General features: G+C 54.1%; 1 protein-coding gene across 2 annotated transcripts in view; it reads right to left on the reverse strand.

Moving 5' to 3' along the window:
* LGR6 (leucine rich repeat containing G protein-coupled receptor 6) overlaps window positions 1-22,636 on the reverse strand; it is a 152,684-nt gene that overhangs the window by 73,737 nt on the left and 56,311 nt on the right. For both annotated transcript variants that reach the window (XM_032133239.1, XM_032133238.1), the window contains exon 3: window positions 11,889-11,960. In XM_032133239.1, coding sequence (XP_031989130.1) covers window positions 11,889-11,960 — 72 coding nt within the window. The remainder of the gene's footprint in view (window positions 1-11,888; window positions 11,961-22,636) is intronic.

The raw sequence follows: 22,636 nt of genomic DNA on the forward strand, positions 1-22,636 counted from the left end.
CAGAGACTCCAGAGAGAGCAGGTGCCTGGGGCTGTTGGGCTGAACAGGCAGGACCCAGGAGGATCCCTCAGAGATGGAAGTGAGTGCAGGGCATGGAGAAGGGCTGTGGACACGGAGACACCTACACAAGAGATGGGAAAGGAGGAGACAAAGGTGACAGTGCACCCAGGGATGGGTGTCTGCCTGGCTCTAGGGATGGAGGCAGAGTAAGAACCCCACTCCAAGGGGTGTTTCAGACGTGGTCAGACACAATCCTCTCTCACTGACCTATTGGAGCACCACACATCTGAGTTTACTGGTGTCATCATCTCAGCATCTCTGCAAAGGCTCCGTTTTTGACTCTGGACAGGCTTCTGTCCTGAACCTACTTGTTCCTTCCAGAACTGGGACATCACTGATGTGCTCCTCTGGGTAACAGACACATCCCAGCACAGTAGCTGGGCCAGGGGAAGTGCCTAAAAAAGGAAAGTCTTACATATCTGAGGCTACTCTTTACAAAACCTTCCAAGAGTGATTGGAGATGGCATGAAAAAGAAAATGGTGCTTAAGGTCCTGCCATCATTTACCGGCAGTGTCAAAGGAGCAGGGCATGGCCTTAGCGGTGAGGGGCAGCCCAAAGAGCACGGATGTAAGCAAGAAACTTCTCCATTGCTGTGGCTGCAACCTTACTGCCGCGGATTCAGAGGTCTGACATGAAAGGAAAGTTGGAAAGAGACAACTTTTAAAAAGGAAACCTATAGGCCACACAACTCTGACTTCTGGAAGAAAATGGGGACTTACCAGTAAGTTATTTGTATGAACACAGAAGAAAGAGCAGGGAAACAAGGAACTCTCAGCAGTAGCTAGTGAAAAACGGGTTGTGCCAAATTTTTTTTCTATACAGGGTAAAAGACCATAAGAATGGAGAAGAAAGAATAGACACCAGCTACCATGACTTAAGCTTTCCTTTAGTAAAATGTTAAATTTTGACAGTCAGTGCAGGAGAGAAGATGTGTTTGGAACAAAAGGGCAGCAGAGAGGCCATGTTTAATAAATGGTTCCCTTCCAAATGAAGAACATGATTAAGGGCCTACGGCATCTCACCTGGCATTTCTGCCAACAGCTTGCACATATGAGGAGGGTGTGGAGAGAGGCTGGTGTGGAAGAGCAGTTGGGGAAATGCAGAATTCTACAGGGAAGCTGAGGGACAGAGCACAGATACAGCTGGGCATTGGCTTACAGTTCTGCCTGGGCTAGTGGGAATCACAGGAGAGCCAGGACAGGACAGAAGTGCTCTTGGGAGAGTGCAGGGACCCTGGGGGGGTGACTACAGGGGGTGTGAGGAGCAGGACACCAACTGTGAGGCCTCTGCTCCTCTTGATGCTGGGCAAGCTTTGGCCAGGCCACACCGTCCCACCTGGGACCTGCCCTGCAGGACACCGGCCAGCAGCACGGCAACCAGATGACAACAGGCAGAAGGGTGAGGAAATGCCAAATCCTCACCTGTGGGGAACCTCAGATAGAGGTTCCAGGGGTGCTAGAAGAGAGTGTGGCTGATGTGGCTCCCCCGCCCATGTCCTCCTCCTGCAGCTCCTGTGCACGGCTGCTCCCTGGGCAGCACAAGGGGGGCCCCAGGGGTCCTGCTGCTCACAAGGGGCACTCCAAGCCTCTGGCACGCTGACAATCACAGATGCCTGCCCCCTCAGCTCCTCTGGAGTACCCCACTCACACCACCCTGCCGCTCTCATTTCCCTCTTCCCCTCCCTGGGGGATCTTCTCCCCTCCCGCTCGCCGTGGTCACGGGTCGAGGGCAGGGCCCACCGAGCACCAGGAGCTGCCTCGCTGCTGCACCCAGAGCCCATTGCCATGGGGGACACGCTGCAAGGCTGCTGGGAGCCCTCTGAGATGAGTGTCGCCCACGCAGGACACGCGGCTGCTGTGAGTGTGCCCTGGCAGGTCCATAGTCCTGGGCCGTGCTGCTCCCTCCATGCTGTGCAAGGGGCCTGGCAGCCCCAGGGAGGGATCCCGGGGCTGTTCTCTGCAGCCCTCTGGGATGGGAAACCTCACCCAGGTGGGCAACTGTCCCACAAGGACCAGCACAACCTCTGGGGCTCCTGGTCCTGCACATGGATTTGTTTCTGCAGCCAAGGTGTGCTGGGGAGATAAAACACTGGCTCCTGCAGCCCAGTGAAGCGGAACAACAATTCATGTCTGTTAAAAACCAAGAGCATGCAGAGCTGAACATAGAGTGATACTGAGTGGGGCTTTGAAAAGTGCTTTTGGAGTTTTGGTGGGACACACATTGAATCTCCCTGTCTCTCTGAAGTCTGAACCTGGTGTTTAGTGTGGATCATAGGAAGTATCTGAAGTCAGTGCTAGAGCAAAGCCCATTGTCACACTTCTGCTGGATCCTGCTGCCTTCCATTTATTACAAGTCCCTTCTCTAACCAGTAAAACAGACTGAGAGACTTTCCAGACCACCATCAGCATGGTCTGGTTCCAAAATGAAGCCATTTTGGTGCAGACAAACAATATTTAAAGAAGATGCTTCAGAGACCTCAAAAACCACTGGAGTGGTGGACAATGCTGTTTTTCACAGCAGCAGGGCAGTTAGAGAAGTTTTCAGATGCTGGGACTGGGACAAGAACCAGTGCTTCTTCACATTGCACATAATGAATGCAATAACTCTTCATCAGAGCATGACACAGAGAAGCCAAAAACCAGTTCCAAACAGAGTTTGATAATATGGACAGGGCCACCCTGGTATTAAACAAGAAGTTCTTCATTCAGCCTCCAGCTCAAGAAACCTCCAGCTTTGCTTACAGAGACCTCAGGTTTGAGCAGGAAGAGACATGCTGCATTTATCACTGGGTGTCCCAGGATGACTCTTCTTGCAGTCTGGTATCAAGGACAACCCCCATCAGGCCCTGCTGACTGTGGTCAGTCCTTACACATTGTGTTAAACCACCCTCGCATAATATTGGTTTTTTTTTCATAAACAACATACACCATGATTTTGGGAAGAGCTCAGATAATTGTACCAAAGCCTGGGGGATGATGCCAGGGACACCCTGACGTGCCTGCAGGATCACATCTCCTCGCTGTGGCACCTGGCTCCTGGGGCTGCTCCACACTGGGGTGCCGGGGCAGTGCTCTAACGTGAGGATGGCGCAAAGGTTCAGAGGACAGCAAGGCATCTGCAGAGCTGGGACAGGGCTACTGCATCCCTCTCTGTCTAAGCTGTGGCATTTTGGCCTTTGGGGGAGGACAATGCTGTAGCTCACTGAGGAGAGCACCTGCAGCAGGAGCCCTGGGCTCCAGGCCATCTCCAAGGATGGCCGACACATTCTGCTTTAAGAGGTCACTGCACGATTTATGTCAACAGCATTGAAAAGAGGGAACAACTCCACAAACCAGTCACCTGCCATCTCCTGACTTCATGGTCCTAAAAGCCTCGGGCAGACACTGTCCTGTCCCTACATTCATGCTTCCCCAGGAAAGGAAGCTGCTTTCCAGGGTGTGAGCATGGATGATGGTGCAGGGATCTGCGTGGATCCCAGGTCTGCTGCAGGGTGACTGACTGAGGCACAGATGGTCTGTGAAGCTGGACCTCAGTCTACAAGATCACAGCAACGCTGAGATCCCAGATCACACTGGCCTTTGTCTGTCAGCATCTGTCTATTCCTGCCTCTCCATCAGCTCCTTCAAACAAAATCCCTGGATTTCATTGGCTTTCCTACAGCAAGGTGCTGCTTCACAGAAGCTTGGAGACAACTTAGTCAGGGCTTAAATTCTTGTGCCCATGGAGCAATCCCACTCTAGCTGATGTGGTTTCTCAGTTGCTGAGTCTAATTCTCTTAGGACTTACTCAGGGTGGGGAGGCCCTGGCACAGGGTGCCCAGAGAAGCTGTGGCTGCCCCTGGATCCCTGGAAGAGTCCAAGGCCAGGTTCGGGGCTTGGAGCAACCTGGGCTAGTGGAAGGTGTCCCTGCCTGTGGCAGGGGTGGAATGGGATGGTCCTTAAGCTTGCTTCAAATCCAAACCATTTTGCGATTGTATGACCTTACTGGTTGATGAGCCAACTTCTGGACAAGCTGATGAACACGACAAGCAAAGACTGTTCAGACCAGCAAGGACTCAAACCCAAGCGTGGATGGAGCACTGTCACCTCGCTTGGCACTGTTCAGGTGATGCCAGGGCTTGCAGACGCTGGCAGACATGGACACACCACCTGCTACCCACAGCAGTCTGACTGGAACCAGAGAAAATCACAGCTCCTCAGAGGTCGGGTTTCATTTTCAGAAGTAGGAGGATTGTTTGTTGGCAGGGACCACGCCTGAACGACCAGAAAAATGTTGGGATCAGGTCCCATCACACCAGGATCCTTGCACAAGAGAGTCTCAGCAGACATCCAGCCCTCAGAGGTACAGGCCTGTGCATGATAAAATGTCCCCATCCTGGGAGGCTGAAGTGACTCAGCCAGCACAGTCAAAGGGCTGTTATTGCTGGAGGCAGCTGTGCCTGGAGCCCATGCATGGGGATTAAAGACATTCCAACCTCTGCACGTTCCTCTTCCCTCCCAATGGGAGCGTCTCTTGGATGTGCCACACCATTCCCTTTGTCTCAAAGCCATTTCTGTTCTGCATAGGCTCAGGGCTGTCCAGGAGGTAGGGTTTGTCTAGGGATTTGAAGTGTCCCAAGCCACCTCCATGCCTGCCATCCTGAGGCAATGTGGCTTTTTTGGTGATGTTTTTGATGTGTGTTCACACACCAGGTGAGCCAGCACCTGTCCTGGACCCCAGGAGCTGCTTCGGTCACTGTATAGGAGGAGAAGAGGAGGGACTGGCGAGGTGGCCCTTGGGTAGGGCCCATCCAGGGGATGTGGCATGTGCTGAACAAGGCCACTCTTGCCAGGCTCTGTCCAGCCTACCTGCTGGTGGAGATGAACCATGGGCAGTGCCAGGGCAGTGTGTGGTGGGAGAGGGTTCAGGCAGTGCTGAGCCAACACGCTTGAGCTGGGCAGGATGGGCAGTGCTGGGCAGTGCTGGGCAGTGCTCACAGCCCGGGCTGTGCTGGGCAGTGCTGGGCAGTGGTGGGCAGTGCTCACACCCTGGGCTGTGCAGGGCAGTGCAGGGCTGTGCTGGGCAGTGCAGGGCAGTGCTCACACCCCAGGGAGTGCTGGGCTGTGCTGGGCAGTGCAGGGCAGTGGTGGGCAGTGGTGGGCAGTGGTGGGCAGTGCTCACAGCCCGGGCTGTGCTGGGCAGGGCTGGGCAATGCTCACACCCTGGGCTGTGCTGGGCAGTGCTGGGCAGTGCAGGGCAGTGCTGGGCAGTGCTCACAGCCCGGGCAGTGCTGGGCAGTGCTCACACCCCAGGCAGTGCTGGGCAGTGCAGGGCAGTGCAGGGCAGTGCTCACACCCCAGGCAGTGCTGGGCAGTGCAGGGCAGTGCAGGGCACTGCAGGGCAGTGCTCACACCCCAGGCAGTGCTGGGCAGTGCAGGGCAGTGCAGGGCAGTGCAGGGCAGTGCTCACACCCCAGGCAGTGCTGGGCAGTGCTGGGCAGTGCAGGGCAGTGCTCACAGCCCGGGCAGTGGTGGGCAGTGGTGGGCAGTGCTGGGCAGTGCTCACACCCTGGGCTGTGCAGGGCAGTGCAGGGCTGTGCTGGGCAGTGCTGGGCAGTGCTCACACCCCCGCAAGTGCTGGGCAGTGCTGGGCAGTGCAGGGCAGTGGTGGACAGTGCTCACAGCCCGGGCTGTGCTGGGCAGTGCTGGGCAGTGCTGGGCAGTGCTCACACCCTGGGCTGTGCAGGGCAGTGCTGGGCAGTGCTCACACCCCAGGGAGTGCTGGGCTGTGCTGGGCAGTGCAGGGCAGTGGTGGGCAGTGGTGGGCAGTGCTGGGCAGTGCTCACACCCCAGGCAGTGCAGGGCAGTGGTGGGCAGTGCAGGGCAGTGGTGGGCAGTGCTGGGCAGTGCTCACACCCTGGGCTGTGCTGGGCTGTGCTGGGCAGTGCTGGGCAGTGCTGGGCAGTGCTGGGCAGTGCAGGGCAGTGGTGCGCAGTGCTGGGCAGTGCTGGGCAGTGCTCACAGCCCGGGCAGTGCAGGCAGGCTGGGCAGCACGGGGTCTGCATGCTCACACAGGCTGGTTGGGGCTTGCTGAGGAATGGAGGGGCAGGGTGGGCCTGCCGCGGGTGTGGGGTCTGCAGCCAAGAGGATGCACCCAGGAATTTTGCCCTCCACGTTCTGGGGTGAGGTTGTGGTTGCACTTGGAATCTTTCCCTGTGGAGTTTGGTGTGGGATTCCTTCTTGGATAGTAAGCACTGCTGTTGCTGCAGCATGTTCAGCCAGGAGTCAGAGCGGGGGCAATCCTGGTTGTGCAGGGCAGCATTTGGTGAAGGACACCTGTGCAAGGGTGGGATGTCCTGGGGAGCTGTGGCTGCACAAGTCAACCCCATGGCCAGCTGGGATGGATGCTTCCTGGCTGATGGAGCTCCAGCCAGGACACTTGGAGGTGAGAGGCTTCCAGGCAGCTCATGAGGAGGTCTGGAAGGATGGAAAAGTTTCCAGTTTTCCAGATACTCTGATTAAGCAGCATATTCTGCCACCCTGGAAAGCTCCAATGTTGGGAGAGCATGGGCCAAGGAGCTAATTTTGCAAGGGAAGGAGCTTGCAGAGGGGACAAAAGAGCCTGTGGAGTGGCTTCCAAAGATCCTGGCAATGAAGCTTTTACTGAGGAGCATCAGCCTCTGTGGAGAGGATGTGGGTGCACCCACAGAGCAGAGCCCCCGGGAGAGGTGCACTGCCAGGGTCTCTCTGAAAAGGGATGGACCTGCCAGTGGAGAAAAGCTCTGAGCAGCAGCTGAGCATCCACCCCTGTCAGCCTGCACTTGTCTGAGGGGGCTGAGGGGGCCACATCTTGCCTTGCCCTTGGCTGGCTGCAGGCTTCACGCAGGAAGGTCTCAGCCTATTCCCCTGTGGCACGATGTTCTGTTGTAGTGGGGCAGCTTGGCTCTTCCCTGCTCTCTTCCAAGTCTCCACACACCTGCTTGCCTGGGTGTACCCCTGCATGGTTTCTGCACAGGCCTATCTTCATGGCCACTTTCCAGGTGGTTTTTGTGCAGTGAAGCAGCCACAGGAGGCAGAGCCAAGAATCTGGTCCAGGTTCCAGTTCTGGGATTCACTCTGAGGGCAGGGAGAGGACCATCTGCACAGGCGGGTTTGTGGAGGAATTCCCAGGGTGTTTCCCATCCTTTTTTAAACAAACTAATTCTCTGGAAAGACTAGGAAAGCACCAGGCCCCTTGACAGCCCAAGAAGCATGTGAGAGTTTACTTGTGGACCTGCAGATGATTGCAATTAGTCCTAGGGCTCTAGCACACTAAAATTAAACTAGATGTAAATTGTTGCCATCCTCAGACACCAGCCTGTCTCCCCAGGGGACACCCCTGTCACCAGGGGTAAGATCTCTGATCCTGCTGCGGGTCAGCTCCTGGCTGCCCACAGGTTTCAGCTGCTCATGTTCAGGGCAGCCATTCCCAACTACAGCCTGTCAAACCTCAGCCAGCCTGTGACATCTATAAACACAGTGTGTCCTCAATGTCCCTGTCGCCATCTACTCCAAAACTTGCTATTCCTTGTCTTCATATATAGACAATATGTATTTCCTTACTTACTGCAGCAGCAGCCTTCCCTGAAGGTTTGTGTCCATCCTCACTCCCCTCTCCAGGTTAAGGGACCTCAGATGACTCAATGTTCCTTTGGTTCACCACCAGACCCCTGATCATTCTCACTGGGCTGCAGGAGCCAGTGTTTTATCTCCCCAGCACACCTTGGCTGCAGAAACAAATCCATGTGCAGGACCAGGAGCCCCAGAGGTTGTGCTGGTCCTTGTGGGACAGTTGCCCACCTGGGTGAGGTTTCCCATCCCAGAGGGCTGCAGAGAACAGCCCCGGGATCCCTCCCTGGGGCTGCCAGGCCCCTTGCACAGCATGGAGGGAGCAGCACGGCCCAGGACTATGGACCTGCCAGGGCACACTCACAGCAGCCGCGTGTCCTGCGTGGGCGACACTCATCTCAGAGGGCTCCCAGCAGCCTTGCAGCGTGTCCCCCATGGCAATGGGCTCTGGGTGCAGCAGCGAGGCAGCTCCTGGTGCTCGGTGGGCCCTGCCCTCGACCCGTGACCACGGCGAGCGGGAGGGGAGAAGATCCCCCAGGGAGGGGAAGAGGGAAATGAGAGCGGCAGGGTGGTGTGAGTGGGGTACTCCAGAGGAGCTGAGGGGGCAGGCATCTGTGATTGTCAGCGTGCCAGAGGCTTGGAGTGCCCCTTGTGAGCAGCGGGACCCCTGGGGCCCCCCTTGTGCTGCCCAGGGAGCAGCCGTGCACAGGAGCTGCAGGAGGAGGACATGGGCGGGGGAGCCACATCAGCCACACTCTCTTCTAGCACCCCTGGAACCTCTATCTGAGGTTCCCCACAGGTGAGGATTTGGCATTTCCTCACCCTTCTGCCTGTTGTCATCTGGTTGCCGTGCTGCTGGCCGGTGTCCTGCAGGGCAGGTCCCAGGTGGGACGGTGTGGCCTGGCCAAAGCTTGCCCAGCATCAAGAGGAGCAGAAGCCTCACAGCTGGCATCTCAGTGCAGGTGGGTCCCAGCCCAGCAGCAGCCCTTCACTGGCCAGGGAAGTTCAGTGGAAAGCCTGAAGGGTGGTTTGGCCTCTCTGAGTCTTCTTCTGTCTTGATTTTCAGCAGAGCCAGAATGGTTAAATATAAACTCAGTGCTTTGCCTCTGCCTAAAGTGAGGAGACAGGACTTTCCTCTATGCTCCTGTCTTTTAATACCTGACATCTCAGCATCTCTCTGATGTTTCCTGTCTCATGGGGTCTTCAGATTCCCCTCTCCAGATACCCTCTTTGCTATCTGTGTTGTTTTGGTGGAGATTAAAGTGCAAAGAAAAGCACGTGACTGCAGGAATGGTTACAGCGGCCCTGAGGGAGCAAGGGTTTGGTCAGGATGGGGAGCAGTGCAGTGAGCACCTCATGTCCCATGAAATGCTGTTCTCCCCCAGTGCAGTTGCACAGCAGCCCACAGGACATGGACATAACTGGGGCCAGTCTGGTGCTCCCCAGTTACCCAGCACGCTTCTGTGCACCCTTGTCTCTGCAGTACCCCCAGTGTCCATAACAACAGCATCCTATAAATCACTGCACTTCCCCAGTAGCCCCGAATTCCTCCCAGTCTTTTGGGTTGAAATTTATCTTCTCAGTCTCAGAGCCCCAGGATACAGGGAGATCTTGGTGGAGCCAGCTCAGCAGTGGGTTCTGGCACTCAGCAGGCTTGGATGGGGTACAGAGAGGTGCAGCAAAGGGAAGAAGGGACTGAGTTGTGGCTTGGGAAGAGGGGGAGGGTTTTTGGTCAGTCCCAGGGCACAAGGAGCAGGGTGAGCCAGCCCCATGGTCTCCTCCAGGCTCTGCTCTGCACCCCTGGCCACAACCAGACTCTGAGGGAATACACTTGTTCCCTCTGATTCTTGGAGAGATGGAGCAGATCCTGCTGAGCTGTTGCAGAGCCACCAGCCCCAAACAGGTCACTGCTGTGGTGACCTGAGGAACCTTAATCACAACCTGAAGGAAACACATGGTGGCCTTCACCTGCCTTCTTCAGTACCTTGTGGTTTTCCTCAGTCTTAGGAGAGAAATGAGTGAGAGTCCGCCCCTTGCCAAGAGCCCTTCCGATGTGATTAAGCTCAGTGCTCCTACGATCTGTCCTGGCAACTTTTCTAGACCTGTTCCAGCAATTCCCAGGACCAGTCTATCTCCACCATGTCCCTCGCTGCTGCCCTCACCCTCCCAGTGACAGAGGAATAGGTGGGGGTGAATGGCTGCTTTTCCTGCAGGGTGCAGGGATCTGCCACTGCACTCCCCCAAACACCTCACTCCAGGGGAGCCCACAGAAACACTACAAAAAGGAATCAGAGCATCTCCTATAGTGAGAGCACACAGCAGCACAACACACCCCTGCGGCCAGGCCAGTAAAACCATTGGGGTCTTTGGAAAGGGAAATGCTCCCAGTGACATGGGGTCTGGTAGTGCCCTTGCTTTCAGGAAGCAGGAACTTTGTTAAATAAGAGGTCTATGGCAGGGTCTGGATGGACCAGTCCCTGTAAGCATCCCCTTTCCTCCCCTGACCTCGTGGCTGGGCTAGTGCTCGGCATACCCCCACGGGAAAGGCTGGGGGGGTCAGGGTAAGTGCCAGAGAACAACCAGATCATTAAGATTGGAAAAGCCCTCTGAGATCATTGAGTCCCATCATTAACCTAACACTGCCAGCTCCACCATTAAACCATGTCCCTAAGCAGGCATGTGCTTTAGTTTCAGGCAGGGCTGCAGCCAGAGGGACATGACAGCCCACATGCCACCCGGTGTCACCGGGCACAGCCCGGCTGAGAGCAAAGCAGCTCATCCTGCAGCGTGAGGACACCAACTCCGGCTCTCACAAGACAGCCTGGAGCAAGCCTCCCGATGCAGCCATTTCCCAGATGGAAATGCCCTGATCCTTCAAGCCTCTCCTGACTCTGGGGTCAGTGGGGAGCGTGTCCCTGCTGGTGCTGCCTGGGGCTGGGTGTCAGTGAGCCCGCGTCCTGGGCTCCCACCCTCCCCTTCCCGCTGCAGCTGCCGGGAGCTGCGGGCTCCGGAAGGGAGGCATCGCCCCGGTAACGCTGCATTAGTCCTTACCTGGGCCTGACACAAATAGAATTGATCAAAAGCACCTTTAAAAGCTCCCGTGTCCCCAGAGTAGAAGGCTCCTCTTGTTGAAATTGGGTGGGAGAGCTGCGGTTTTTCCTCAGTTCCTTTGATTTGTTGCCTAATGCAGGGGATGGATAAATCTCTAAGCCCTGAGATTTAGGGCAGGATTCATACTTTACATCTTCAGAAGACGTAGTAAACAGCCTTATACTCTCTAATCCTGGGAGCAGGTTTGTACCTGCTCGCCCTGCATAAACTGGACCAGCTACAACAATTTCACGTTGTGGCTGAGTTCAAAACATCCCCTTGGGGATAAAATGTTTATTGCAGAAGATTTTTAAGATGGTTCCTTAGGGAGAAAGGGACTCCCACCTCAAAACCCTGCACAGAGCCTGTGGACTGTCATATGGATACAAAAAGCAGTGTGGCTCCATGCGGCCCGTAGGAAGGTGTGACTGCAGGTGCCACAGTAGAGCCAGCTCAGCTGAGCATGGTTTCCAAAGTTTCCAGAGGAACTTTGTCACTTAGACCTTCCCCGCTGGACAGCAGGGGTGGGTGGCCTGCCTGCAATGACCTCTGTTAAGCAGGGTTAACAGGTCCTAGGCATGGCCTGATGGCTGCAGTGCTCCTGGATCCAGCTGCCTCCATCGCCCCTGAGGTCACACTGTCCAAGGATCCTGCCCTTCCCAGGTCACTCCAGAGCCTTGCACAGGCCTCCTGGGCCGTGAAGAGGTTTGTGGTGAGGACAAGCTGAGCTGGGCAGAGCACAGCCCTTTCCCCAGCACCTGCCAGAATGCAGTACCGGGACCTTTGAGTTGCTCCAACCCAGCCCCAACACAGCAGCGAAGCAGTTTGGGGTGTGGACAGCGCATCTGGGGGACACCACTTGAGGGAGTTTGTTGAGTTTTATATGCAAAATGCGAACCTCTGCAGATTCTTCTGGGGCACGTTGCCACACCGTGTCCTGGGGGGTACCTGCTCACAGTCTGTGGGGTGGGACACAGTTCCCCAGTCACCTCGGGGCAGGTTTGCCAGTGTGGGTTTAACATCTGACCCCACACCTCCTCGTAGCTTTGCATCCCCCCAGGATGGCTGCAAGTCCCTGCTCATGGCCAGTGCCAGAGGCTGGGGAGAGGCAGGGACAGGGATTGTTCTGCGGGGAGGAGCAAGTTACTTACAGAATCTTCAGGCTGTAGAGGCCAGAGAAAGCTTCCCCTGGGATCCTGGAGATCTGGTTTCCAGAGAGGCGTCTGCAGTGAGAAGAGGAGCCAGTCATGTGTCAACATCTTTGTGATGACAGTCCCTTGTCTGCAGAGGCTTAACAACTCATGCATCCTGCCACTGTCCCCTGGAGAGGAGGCTGCAGCACCTGAAAGCTGAGCCACAATCCTGAGCTTGGGCAGCTTCTGCACATCATCCTCTCGCACAGCCCGCAGAACAGGCAAAGAAAATCACAACTCCTGCCAGACCTGAATCCAACATTTTCAGCATCCAGAGACGCTCGTGACTCAAAGCCATTTCCTAGATGGACACAGAGGGTCCCCACTCCACAGGAATTACAGCACAGGCAGTGACCAGCCTGCAGACCCTGCCCTACGGAGGCCCTGGCAGAGGGAGTGGAGCAGGGGAGAGCTGTCTCTGCCCCTGCATGGCTCTGGGAGGACTGTCCCCAAATCCTGGCTGATGAATGAGGGTGAAGGGATGGGAGAAGAAGACGAAGTGAGGAGCAGCATCACAGTAGAAAATGAGACATATCTGGGACATAGAGCAAAGAGCAGGGGACAACATTCAGGTCTCACTGAAAGAATTTATTAAAGGAAACCCAGGGGATTTGCCGTTGTACAGCATCACCTGATCTTAGAACTCAAATTTTAACCAGGCCCAGAGCAGGCTGGGGCATTAAAAGGTATTTGCATTTTTCCCTGACATTAGAAACTGCATCACTGTTATCATCAGGGCATGTGGTGGAGCCAGGAGTGAAGTTCAGAACTCCTTAGTCTAGGCTTGACCTAGAGGAGAGGTGAATTTTCTCCTTCTCCTCCTGTTTCACCCATGAGGACAGACATGGACCAACTCTCAGCACCCATCAGCCAGAAATCATAAAGACAGGTTCAGCAGCCTGATTGAGACCCTAAACTGCTACTGAATTTGGGCAAGAAACTTGTCTACTTGACTTGGACTGGAATATTGCATCTCCAAAACAGAGATAGTGAACATCATCTGTGACCAGGCTCATCCTCACTCTCACAGAAAGTCCAAAGAGGTTGGGCACAGACGCTGGCAAAGGCATTCATTAAACTTCTGACAACGCTTGTTCCTTTAGAGGCATTTTCCCCGGGAAGGAGGCAGGTGTGGAGGCTGAGCAGTGCAGCCCCGGTGGAAGCGGAGCCCTTGGGAGCCAGGGCTCTGCAGAGCTCACGGAAGGGACCGCGCTGACGGAGGCACAGCAGCCGTGGGTGGGTGCCCGAGCGCTCTCCCGCTCTGTCTCTCCCCTCGGGAATCTGGAGAAAATTGCTCCCGTAATTAGGCCTCTGACAGCATAAACAGCACAGGGTCGTCTCTTTAATGTGTGTGAGCAGGTTGTAACCTGCCTCTCGCAGCTCATGAGCTGCCTGGCAGGCTGGGCTATTTGTCACTTGGGGGCTGTGATTTGGGGTAATTGCTCCTTTTGATTGCCGATTTCCACATGGGAGGGAGTGTTGTCCGGGAGGCTGGAGTGCTTGCCTGGAGGGGAGGTGTTCCTGCACGGCATCCTCAGCCCGCTCCCTGCATCCGTCCTGCCTGGCTGTGTCTGTCCTCACCTCCCCGGAGCTCCGGGCTGCCCCAGCCTCCACTGCCAGCAGCTTACACGTACTCCCGGCTAAATGTGCCTCTCGGCTTCTTTCCTGGCCTCTCTGTTCACTTTCCTGGGTGTGTTTGAGTGTTTGCCAGGTCCCTTAAATGGATCTGGGACCTCCAGCATCAGCAGGAGAGGAATGTGAAGCTTAAACGGAGCCCAGGCTGGGGCTGCTGGCCTCAGAACAGGGTGGCGGGGAGCTCCAGGTGCGGGTGGGACACATGCAGAGCCAGCTTGTGGCATCTCAGCACCGCGGGTAACACAGAACATAAGGGGGAAAATCACTCTGTGGTGGATGCCCTGGTTTCACTGGGTCCTGGCTCGGGTGAATTTAGAAGTGCCAAGCATCCCCCAGCCCCAGAGAAGGCACCAGGCCTCACTGCTGCTGCTGTGCCCGCCCTTGGCCATGCTGCCCTGAGACTGTGCCTTGTCCCTGGCTCACCTCTGGCCTCTGGCCCTTCTCTCCATACTTTTACCTCCTCCCTGCCACCGAGGCAGCCCAGCTCCTCTCCCCAAGGTTAGAGGTCCATGCTAAACCAGGAGCAGGCACAAAGGGAGCCACCAAACGCAGCCACTTCTCTGAAGTCGCCTCTCAGGGCAATTGACAGTGTCATTGGGGTCCAAGATGGGCTCTGCTCACTTCTGTGCAGGGACTGGGAGGTGGGACACGTCTGTTTGTGCACACAGGCTGAGTTTTCACTTTCCTAGAGGGGTGTGTGGCTGGGACATGCACACAGGGCCTGGAGGTGTGGGGTTTGGAGGTTTGCTGGACCTCCCAGGACAGGTGCTGCATGATGCTGGGAGTGGTAGCCAAGTGCTCCAGGCAAAGGAGCACAGCTGTCCCATCTGCCCGAGAGCAGATCAGGAATGGGTGAGTCTTTTGGGGTGTCCTGTCGAGCAGGAAGGGTGGCCTCTGGAAAGGTGTCATAGAACCACGGAACAGTTTAAGTGGGAAGGGACCTTAAAACTCATCCCATTCCACCTCCTGCCATGGGCAGGGACACCTCCCACTGTCCCAGGCTGCTCCAAGCCCTGTCCAACCTGGCCTTGGACACTTCCAGGGATCTGGGGGCAGCCACAGCTTCTCTGGGCACCCTGTGCCAGGGCCTCCCCACCCTCACAGGGAGAATTCCTTCCCAATATCCAGTCTAACCCTGCCCTCTGGCAATGGGAAGTCATTCCCTGTGTCCTGTCCCTCCAGGACCTTGTCCCAAGTCCCTCTCCATCTCCCTTGGAGCCCCTGTAGGCACTGAGAGGGGCTCTAAAGTCTCCCTGGAGCCTTCTCCAGGCTGAACATGCCCAGCTTCTCCAGAGCAGAAGGGCTCCAGTTCTTGGAGCATCTTCCTGCCCATCCTTTGCTTTCACACCAGTAACTCCTGTGCCAGTTCATGTAAGAGACCCAAGACATAAAATTCTTCCTGTGTGTGACCCTTCCTCTGTCCATGGTCACCTGGCAGTCTTCCAAGTGCTTGGTTCCTTCTGTCCCTCTCACTCAAACTCTCCAGCAATTCCCCTGCTTGGCAGACAGGCACCCATTGAATACATCTGCAGAATTCAGATCCCACAGGAAATGCAGTGAAATGGTTCCTTCCTTTCTATTTAAAATGGAACAATAACATTTGAAGTGAGGCTGTCAGTGCCACATCCCCTGAGACAGCTCTTGATTTACTCCTTCTGTGGAGGAGACTTGAGCCAATAACTCCACCAAGAAGGACAGAGAGGCACTGCCTTTGCCCTAAGCACAGGGAAGAGGAGCTACTCTTGCAGGGCTGAATTTCTGGTCCACAGCACATGAGCTCAGCTCTAGGCCTGCTCAGGGCTCTTTTTAGGACAGACTTGATTCAGTGGTGTGTCCTGCTGTGCTGAAGTTTACACTGTGCCATAGGGTTGGGAGAAAGAGAAAGCTCTGGATTTAAAGCGACTGACAGAAGAAGGAGAGAAGGGGCAGGTAGAGGGGAAGGGTGGCAGCTGGGTATGGCTGGCTTGCTTCAGAAAGCTCATGGTGGATTTTAGATTCTGCCACCCCCTCTCCCCTTCCACCACTCCCGTGATTTCTGGGAACATTCCTCCAGGCTTTGATCTGCATTCCCAATACACTCCAAGTTGGAACAAACTCATGGTTTACCACCTTATGGTTGCTGCTGTTCAGTTACCACAGGCTCAACCCTCCTGTATCTTGGGCTTCTTGGTCATGCTACAACTTCCATGGCACGCCCAAAGGCTGTGCTGGGCAAGATCGCTCATGTCAGGTGCTCAGGCAGCTCGGTGATGCTCTTATCACTCACATTAGGAGGCAGGAACGTTGCCCATTGGCAGGACAGGACAAACATGTGTGTCCATATCCCAGTGAAATTTTCCCCTTGCCAGACTTTTATTGAGCGTGTCGGCCGCCCCTTTGATCTGCTGCTCCGGCTGGTTTCTCAAGCGCTCACACTCTCGAGGCAGAGTGCCCAGACACTCCATGCTCTTGCCTAAACAGTGTCATCACGCCAAGCCTGGGCCTTCCCCTGGGCACACAGGGGACCACAGGCCCCGTGTCATGCCTGAGTTTGTTCTTGTGCTGGTGCAAAACAGGAATGAAGCCAATTAAGTCAACAAGTGAAAACATGGTACATTTGAGAAAAGGGCCAGGCCTGGACTCTTCCTTCTCACACAGGAATCTGCAGCTGGTCCTAGTCTGGTATCTCCTGAAGATGCCTCTAATGTGGTCTTTGCTGTCTCACTCCATCCCTGAGGAGAAGACTGTGCCTGTTTCTAGCTCTGCTCGCTGTACCCCCCTTGAATGCCTGTTCCAACTCGATAGATTGATCGCATTTGTTCTTTTGTTTATGGTCCTCAAGCCAGTTTTCAACCCACATGAATGTTCATATGCAAGCCAGTTTGGGTTCATTTGCCAAGAAATATTAGTAAGACACAGCTCCTTAATGAACAGGACACTGAACACCTTCACTCCATCTCTTTATATTAGAAACTGCAAAGGTTTTCAGTTTGTTCCCTCCAAATCTTCAGAGCAGTTTTGACTTTTGACTCTACTTTTGGTGCTCCACTCAGGGTACCCCAGAACACAGTTAGTCATATGGAAAGCTGTTTTCAGGAAAATTTGGGCCAGCTATCCCAACTAGGAAGGCTTTTTCAGTTGCTGAACACTCTCCCTGGTCTAAATGGAGTAGAAATAGAATGGGAGTCTCTAAATTTTCAAAACATTTTGAATTTGATTTGGGCAGCTGCAATAACTTGGCCTCATTGGTCAGTGCTCATGATAGACAACCTGTTAGAAGCCCTTCTCTCCTGTCCTCACCTGCACCTTAGCCAGCGCTGAGGACAGTCCTCACGCCAGGCACAGGGATGACCTTCGGATGGCTTCATCAGAGGGATTATCCTTTGACACTCTCTGTGCTTTTGCTCACCCGCTGAATTGATGAGCAGCACCATCCTCTGCCAAGGACTGGTGCCAGCCAGGGGGGCAGAAAGTCCTGGATGAACCAGAGATAGTCTCCTTGTTGCCAACGAGTTGTACCCTGGTGCCTTCTCTGCACAGGAGCTGTGCAGAATCCTGGGGGAACCACAGAGGCCAAGAATTCAGAGCTGTGGCTCTTTAGCTGTGGCCACCTGGAAAGAGAGGGCTGTGCCAGGCAAGGTGCCTACCAAGGGAGCAGTGATTCTGCCTCCAAACCCCAGCGTGGCAAAGCAAGGTCATGGCCCTACAAGCATTTATGTCTTTATAAGAGACCTCTCCAGCCTGCTGTGCCATGGAAACCCACCAAAGCTGCTGTCTCAGAAGTCCCCTACTCCAGACACGTTATTGCATTGCTCCAGAAACAGCTTCTCACCACGGTGCCAGCACACATGAGCACTGCCCAGAAATGCCAGCACCCCTTCCACGGAAGAGCTGTCACTCCCGAAGGAGTTGTGCTCCACAGCCAGCAACACTGCAGTGCTGCCTCCTACCAGAGTGGCAGTGCCTTGGAGAGAGACCCTGTGCTGGACGACCCTCCCAGAGGGGGATGTTCCAGATGCCTGGGAGCTGATGCGGGGGGTGGGGGTGCTCTAAGAGCAGGCAAGGGCACCCAGGAACAGCGCTGGTGCCCCGTGAGCTGTGGTGGCTCCACTGGTCTCTGGACCCGCATGGGAACAGGAGTGAGAAGGGGGTTCCCTCACAGGTGCAAGGGAGAAGAACAGGGCTGCTGCATTCACATTCCCAGCATACATGCCTGCATTTTGTTTCATTTTGCTTTTGTGCTCTTTCTTGGTCCCCCAGCCTGGCAGAGAGGGCCACGGCGGGTCCTGAGCGTGTGGTCCTGAGCCTGCTGCGCCGCCTCGACGGCACTCCCCGTGACGGTGAGTCCCTCTGCCCGTGGGGCCCGAGAAGAGGCAGGTGAAAGAGCCAGTGGCTGGGAAGGGGTCTGATCTTGCCGCTGTGCCCCGAAGCAAGAGGTGAATGGCAATGAACACCTGCCTTTGGCTGCAGTTTCTCCTCTTGGCACCGAGCGCTCGTGCTTGGATTCAAAGCGCGGTAACAAAGCCCTTGCCGGCGAACACATTTCAACATGTTATTATTCCCAGGCCGGCTTTCAAGATCTCTTTCTATTCCTTCTGTACTGACTGCTCTTGTTTCTCTTGGCTCCCAACTCTGGCTTTTCAGGCTTCATTAACTGGAATTTATTAGCAACTTTAAACAATCTTCCTGCTGCCAAAAAGAGAGAAAGAAAAGAAGAAGGAAAAAAAGGAAGGAAACAAAGAGGAGACATACTTAACTCTGGGCTGCTCCCTGCCTGTGTGAGGCCCAGCTCTGAACACCTCTCTCTCTGCAGGATTTCTTTGGAGGGAAAGCCTGGTGAGTGCCTGGGCTGGGACCGTGCCTGCTCACGCAGCCTCTCCTGTCTCTGGAGGTGGAGGGGGCCAGAGGGGGCACAGACTGGTGCATGGCCACTGAGGGCCCCTCTCCCACTGCCTCTTCAAAGGCAGCTGAGTGTGGAGAATCTGGTCTCTGGGCATCCCCTGAGCATGAGAACTAACTGCACTCACAACACCTTCCGGAGCAGCTCACTGTAAAAACAAACGACTAACAGGGCGCACCTGAGGGCCCGCTCTCATTGCTGGACAGGCACTGGCAGAGAAAATAACTTGACCCAGACCACACAGGGAGTGAGCAGGAGCAGCCCCTGTACCCTCATCTGTGCCCTAACCACAGCACCCCCTCGGATGCCCCGGGGGACATGTTTGGTGTCCAGAGCAGAGATGAGCCAGTGCGGAAATGCCCTGTGGGACACAGCCTGGCTGGGTGCTGGGGTGGCTTGGGTGATTGCTCTGCTGTCCTCAGGACCCTCCCGTGCCACCCTGCTCTTGTTTTTCACTCACAGGCCTCCAGCCGGTGTGGATGTGTGCAGAGGACTGAGGTACTCAGGGCTCAAGTGGACCCAGCAACCTGGATTTGCAGGGCTCCACAGCAGTGAAACCAGGCACATTTGTCCTTGTTGTCCACGGGAAATGTGTGCTTCATCCACCCATTTTGAGAGCTGTCTTCCCCCTTCCCATTATTCCTTTTCCTCGGCTGAATCCCAGCTCCACGCACAAGCTAAGCCCTGAGTCCAGCTCATCTCTGACTTCTGTGTAACTTCACTTTCATGAGGAGCCTGAGATGATGCTAAAATAGAGGAACAGAAAGAGGAGGAATTGTGAAAACACCAGCTCTCCTCCACAGGAGCCTGAGCTACTGGGGCTAAATCTGATGAGAGAGAAAACAGAATCAGAGAATCACGGGCGAGAGCAGCGGGGGAGAAGCGCGAGGAGGAGCCAGAGGAACCTGGGCTTTCTCTGACTGTTGAAGAAGGAAGGGTTATGGATCAAGGACCAAGGGTGTCAAGAGTTCCTGGAATGTTTCTGAGCATTAGATCAAGGTTAAAGTATCCTTAAAATGTAAGAGTTTTCATAGGATCTTGAAAAGGAGATTTGAAAATCTGCTTTGAAATTGGCAATTTTTTTGCTGAGGAACCTCTGATTCTTTTCATAAGGTTCAAGCACCTAAGGCACCTTGGCAATAAAGCAAATATAATCTGAAATACCATTTGCTTTTAGCGCTTTACCCAAACTAAAAGGGTAAATGTTAAGAAGTAACCTGAGGATGAAACAATTTTTTTCCTCTCAGGTTAAAAGAAACTTTAGGGATTGACCAAAGTCCCAGAACATCAGTTTTGGTTCACCTTGAACTGAATTTTGTCAATTTTGTCTTCAGTTGCTCCAGCCTGTTACTCACTTGGCTTATCAAGCATGTAATAGGGAACATTAGAGTGTAGATATTAAACTATCAGAGAGCATCCAAAGGAGGGCAATGAAGATGGTGAAGGGCCTTGAGAGGGAGCCGTGTGAGGAGCAGCTGAGGGCGCTTGTTCTGTTCAGCCCCTGGAGAGGAAGACAAGTGGCAGGCACTGATCTGTCTGTGACCAGTGACAGAACCTAAGGGATTGGCCTGATATTGTGTCAGGGGAGGGAATTGGTCACAGCCCCAAGCCTGACAGAGTTCAAAAAGTGTTTGGACAACACCCTTGGGACCAAGATGTGACTCTTGGGGATGGTGCTGTGCAGGGCTGGAAGTTGGACTCGATGACCCTTGTGGGTCCCTTTTAACTCAGGATATTCTGTGACTTTGTGACGCTGTATGGAAGGCAGACTGGGGCCATAATGCCACCCAAAATCCCTGGGGATGAGAAACCTCCTGAAGGTTTCCATCTAACAAAAGACAGACACTTGCAGCAAGGATGAGCTGCAGCAGAGTCCTCTTCACTGTCAGTACTTCCCTGCCTGGAGGGGGACAGGCAAGAGGGCAGACAGGCAGGTCTTCCTTCTCCCCAGGAGACACTAACACTGGGATACCTGGATCTGGGATATCTGGATTGTCCCCTACTGCTCAGCAGGGGTTTCTGCTCTTCACTCACTTGGCATGTCCCAGCATGGGCAGTTCTGCCATGGGGATGAAGACAAAGGGCTTGGTCTCATGTGCTACGTGTCACCCTGGCAGACATTGGGAATGGGTCCCAGGTAGATGAAATCAGCAGAGATCTGAGCTGTGAAACCTGAACAAACTTCCCTTGAGGATGTCTAAACAAGCAGGATTTGTTTGCTTGATTCTCATGCGTGTCCTGGCACAGAGGGTGATCCCAGCCTGAATGTCATGGTCCTGATGTAATGTTGTGGGATGAAAATTCGGTAAAGATAGAAATGAAAAGAGCAGGGGAAATGCCAGGCAAGTTGCATTACTGGTCAGTGCCAGCCCTACGAACTCTGTACAAACTGTCCCTGTCTAGCTGTTGTTGTTGAAAGAATCAATTTTAATTCCCCATAACATAAAATCCTTCCTTGCTTGATTTCATATAAATTACTTGATTTCCATAAATAGGATTACTGCCTTACTGCTATCAAATTCACGCTGGCACTTTGCTGTGCATAGATACATGGTGCTGCAGTTTGCATTTCTTCCCCTCAGTGTGATGTTAGTCCTTTCCAAAGGAGGATATGTGGCACTTTGAACCTCTAGTAAAATGTTATCTAACAACTTCCAGTTATTTTTTCAGATTTTCCTCTTTAAATTTTTCCCCTTCTCCTGTTTCATTCATAATTATTTTTGGCTGTGGGAAGCTGGCTCTTTTGGAACCTATGAATATTTATTCATTGCTGGTTGAGGCTGCTCTGTTTGTACATGACGTAACCAGGACACGGTTGCTTGCAGCGAGACAGCTGCTAATTGTACACAGCAGAGTCTGGTCTGTGTGTGAGAAAAGCCTCAGTACCCCCAGTGAAGGTGGTGGGGGTCCACACTTCGACATGGATGTTGACAAAATGAAAAGAGAAAGGCTGCAAGATGGATGTAAAGTGGTGAAGAGCCCACCTTCTGTGGGCAGCTCTGGCTCCAAAGCCAAAACAGGATCAAAACTGCCTCCTTCTCAGCCTGTAAATGCCTGCTGGGGAGGGGGGCTTGGGTGGCTGGGGTCCTTAAACTCTAATGAATTTAACATGCAGACAGATGATGATCAGTTGCAAGATCATTTGAAGTCAAAACCCTATAATATAAAACCATAGAATCATGCAATGATTTGCAGGGACCTTAAAGCTCCCCCCATCCCAGCCCCTGCCATGGGCAGAGACCTTCCACTGTCCCAGGCTGCTCCAAGCCCCATCCAACCTGTCCTTGGACACTTCCAGGGATGGGGCAGCCACAGCTGCTCTGGGCACCCTGTGCCAGGGCCTCCCCACCCTCACAGGGTGTGAGGGTGATGTCTGTAATTCTGGCATTTTGGAAAATACCATTTTTGAAATGCCAGTGTTGTGCCTTGCGGTGGTGGCAGGATCTGATTCAGAGAAGTGAAAGTGTTTCATTTAGGCAGATTAAGTTGCAGTAACTGTTACACACGCAGTGAGTTTACAACACACATCAAATGCAGCATTAATATTGGTATTTCATGCAACGCAATAACAGTGTTTTGAAGAAACTGTGTTTTCCAACAGAAGCTGTTGTGTTGAGAGTACCAACAGCATGAGAATAACACCTGGAGGTATTTCTCATGGTCAAGTGGAGTAAGACCATACAGGTGCAATTTACTCATGCAGAAATGGTCAACCTCAACATTCTGCCCCCTGGGCTCCCATTTTTGGGGTTCACAAAGGATTCCAGTGGTTTCTTGTGCTGCTGGTTAATTTTCACACTTTCAGAAGTGGGGCCACTCCTTCACTGACACACAGCCACATGCTGATCCCCAGGACTGGGATTGCTGCTGTGTCTGTCTGCTCAGACCTCAGTGCACACTGGTGCATGGTGGGACACCTCAGCCTCTCGGGAAAACTTTTTGGACTTCAGTTTTCCAGGGCCGGTTCCATCTGAACCGCAAAGCGCCCAGGTGTTAACGTGTCTCTGGGCTGCAGGAGGCTGTGAGGGGGACCCTGTCTGCAGAAGGGTGAATGAAGCTCTCTGCTGGCTCTGCTCCAGGGCACAGTGTTGATTTTTGAACAGGAGATTAGGTCCTCTTTTATTTTGGCTTTTGGCACATGCATCATCTCAGCCTGAAGGTGACGACCTCAGCGAAACCCCAAAGCTAGAGC

This window comes from Corvus moneduloides, chromosome 24 (genome assembly GCF_009650955.1).
Source record: "Corvus moneduloides isolate bCorMon1 chromosome 24, bCorMon1.pri, whole genome shotgun sequence".
Lineage (NCBI taxonomy): Eukaryota > Metazoa > Chordata > Aves > Passeriformes > Corvidae > Corvus > Corvus moneduloides.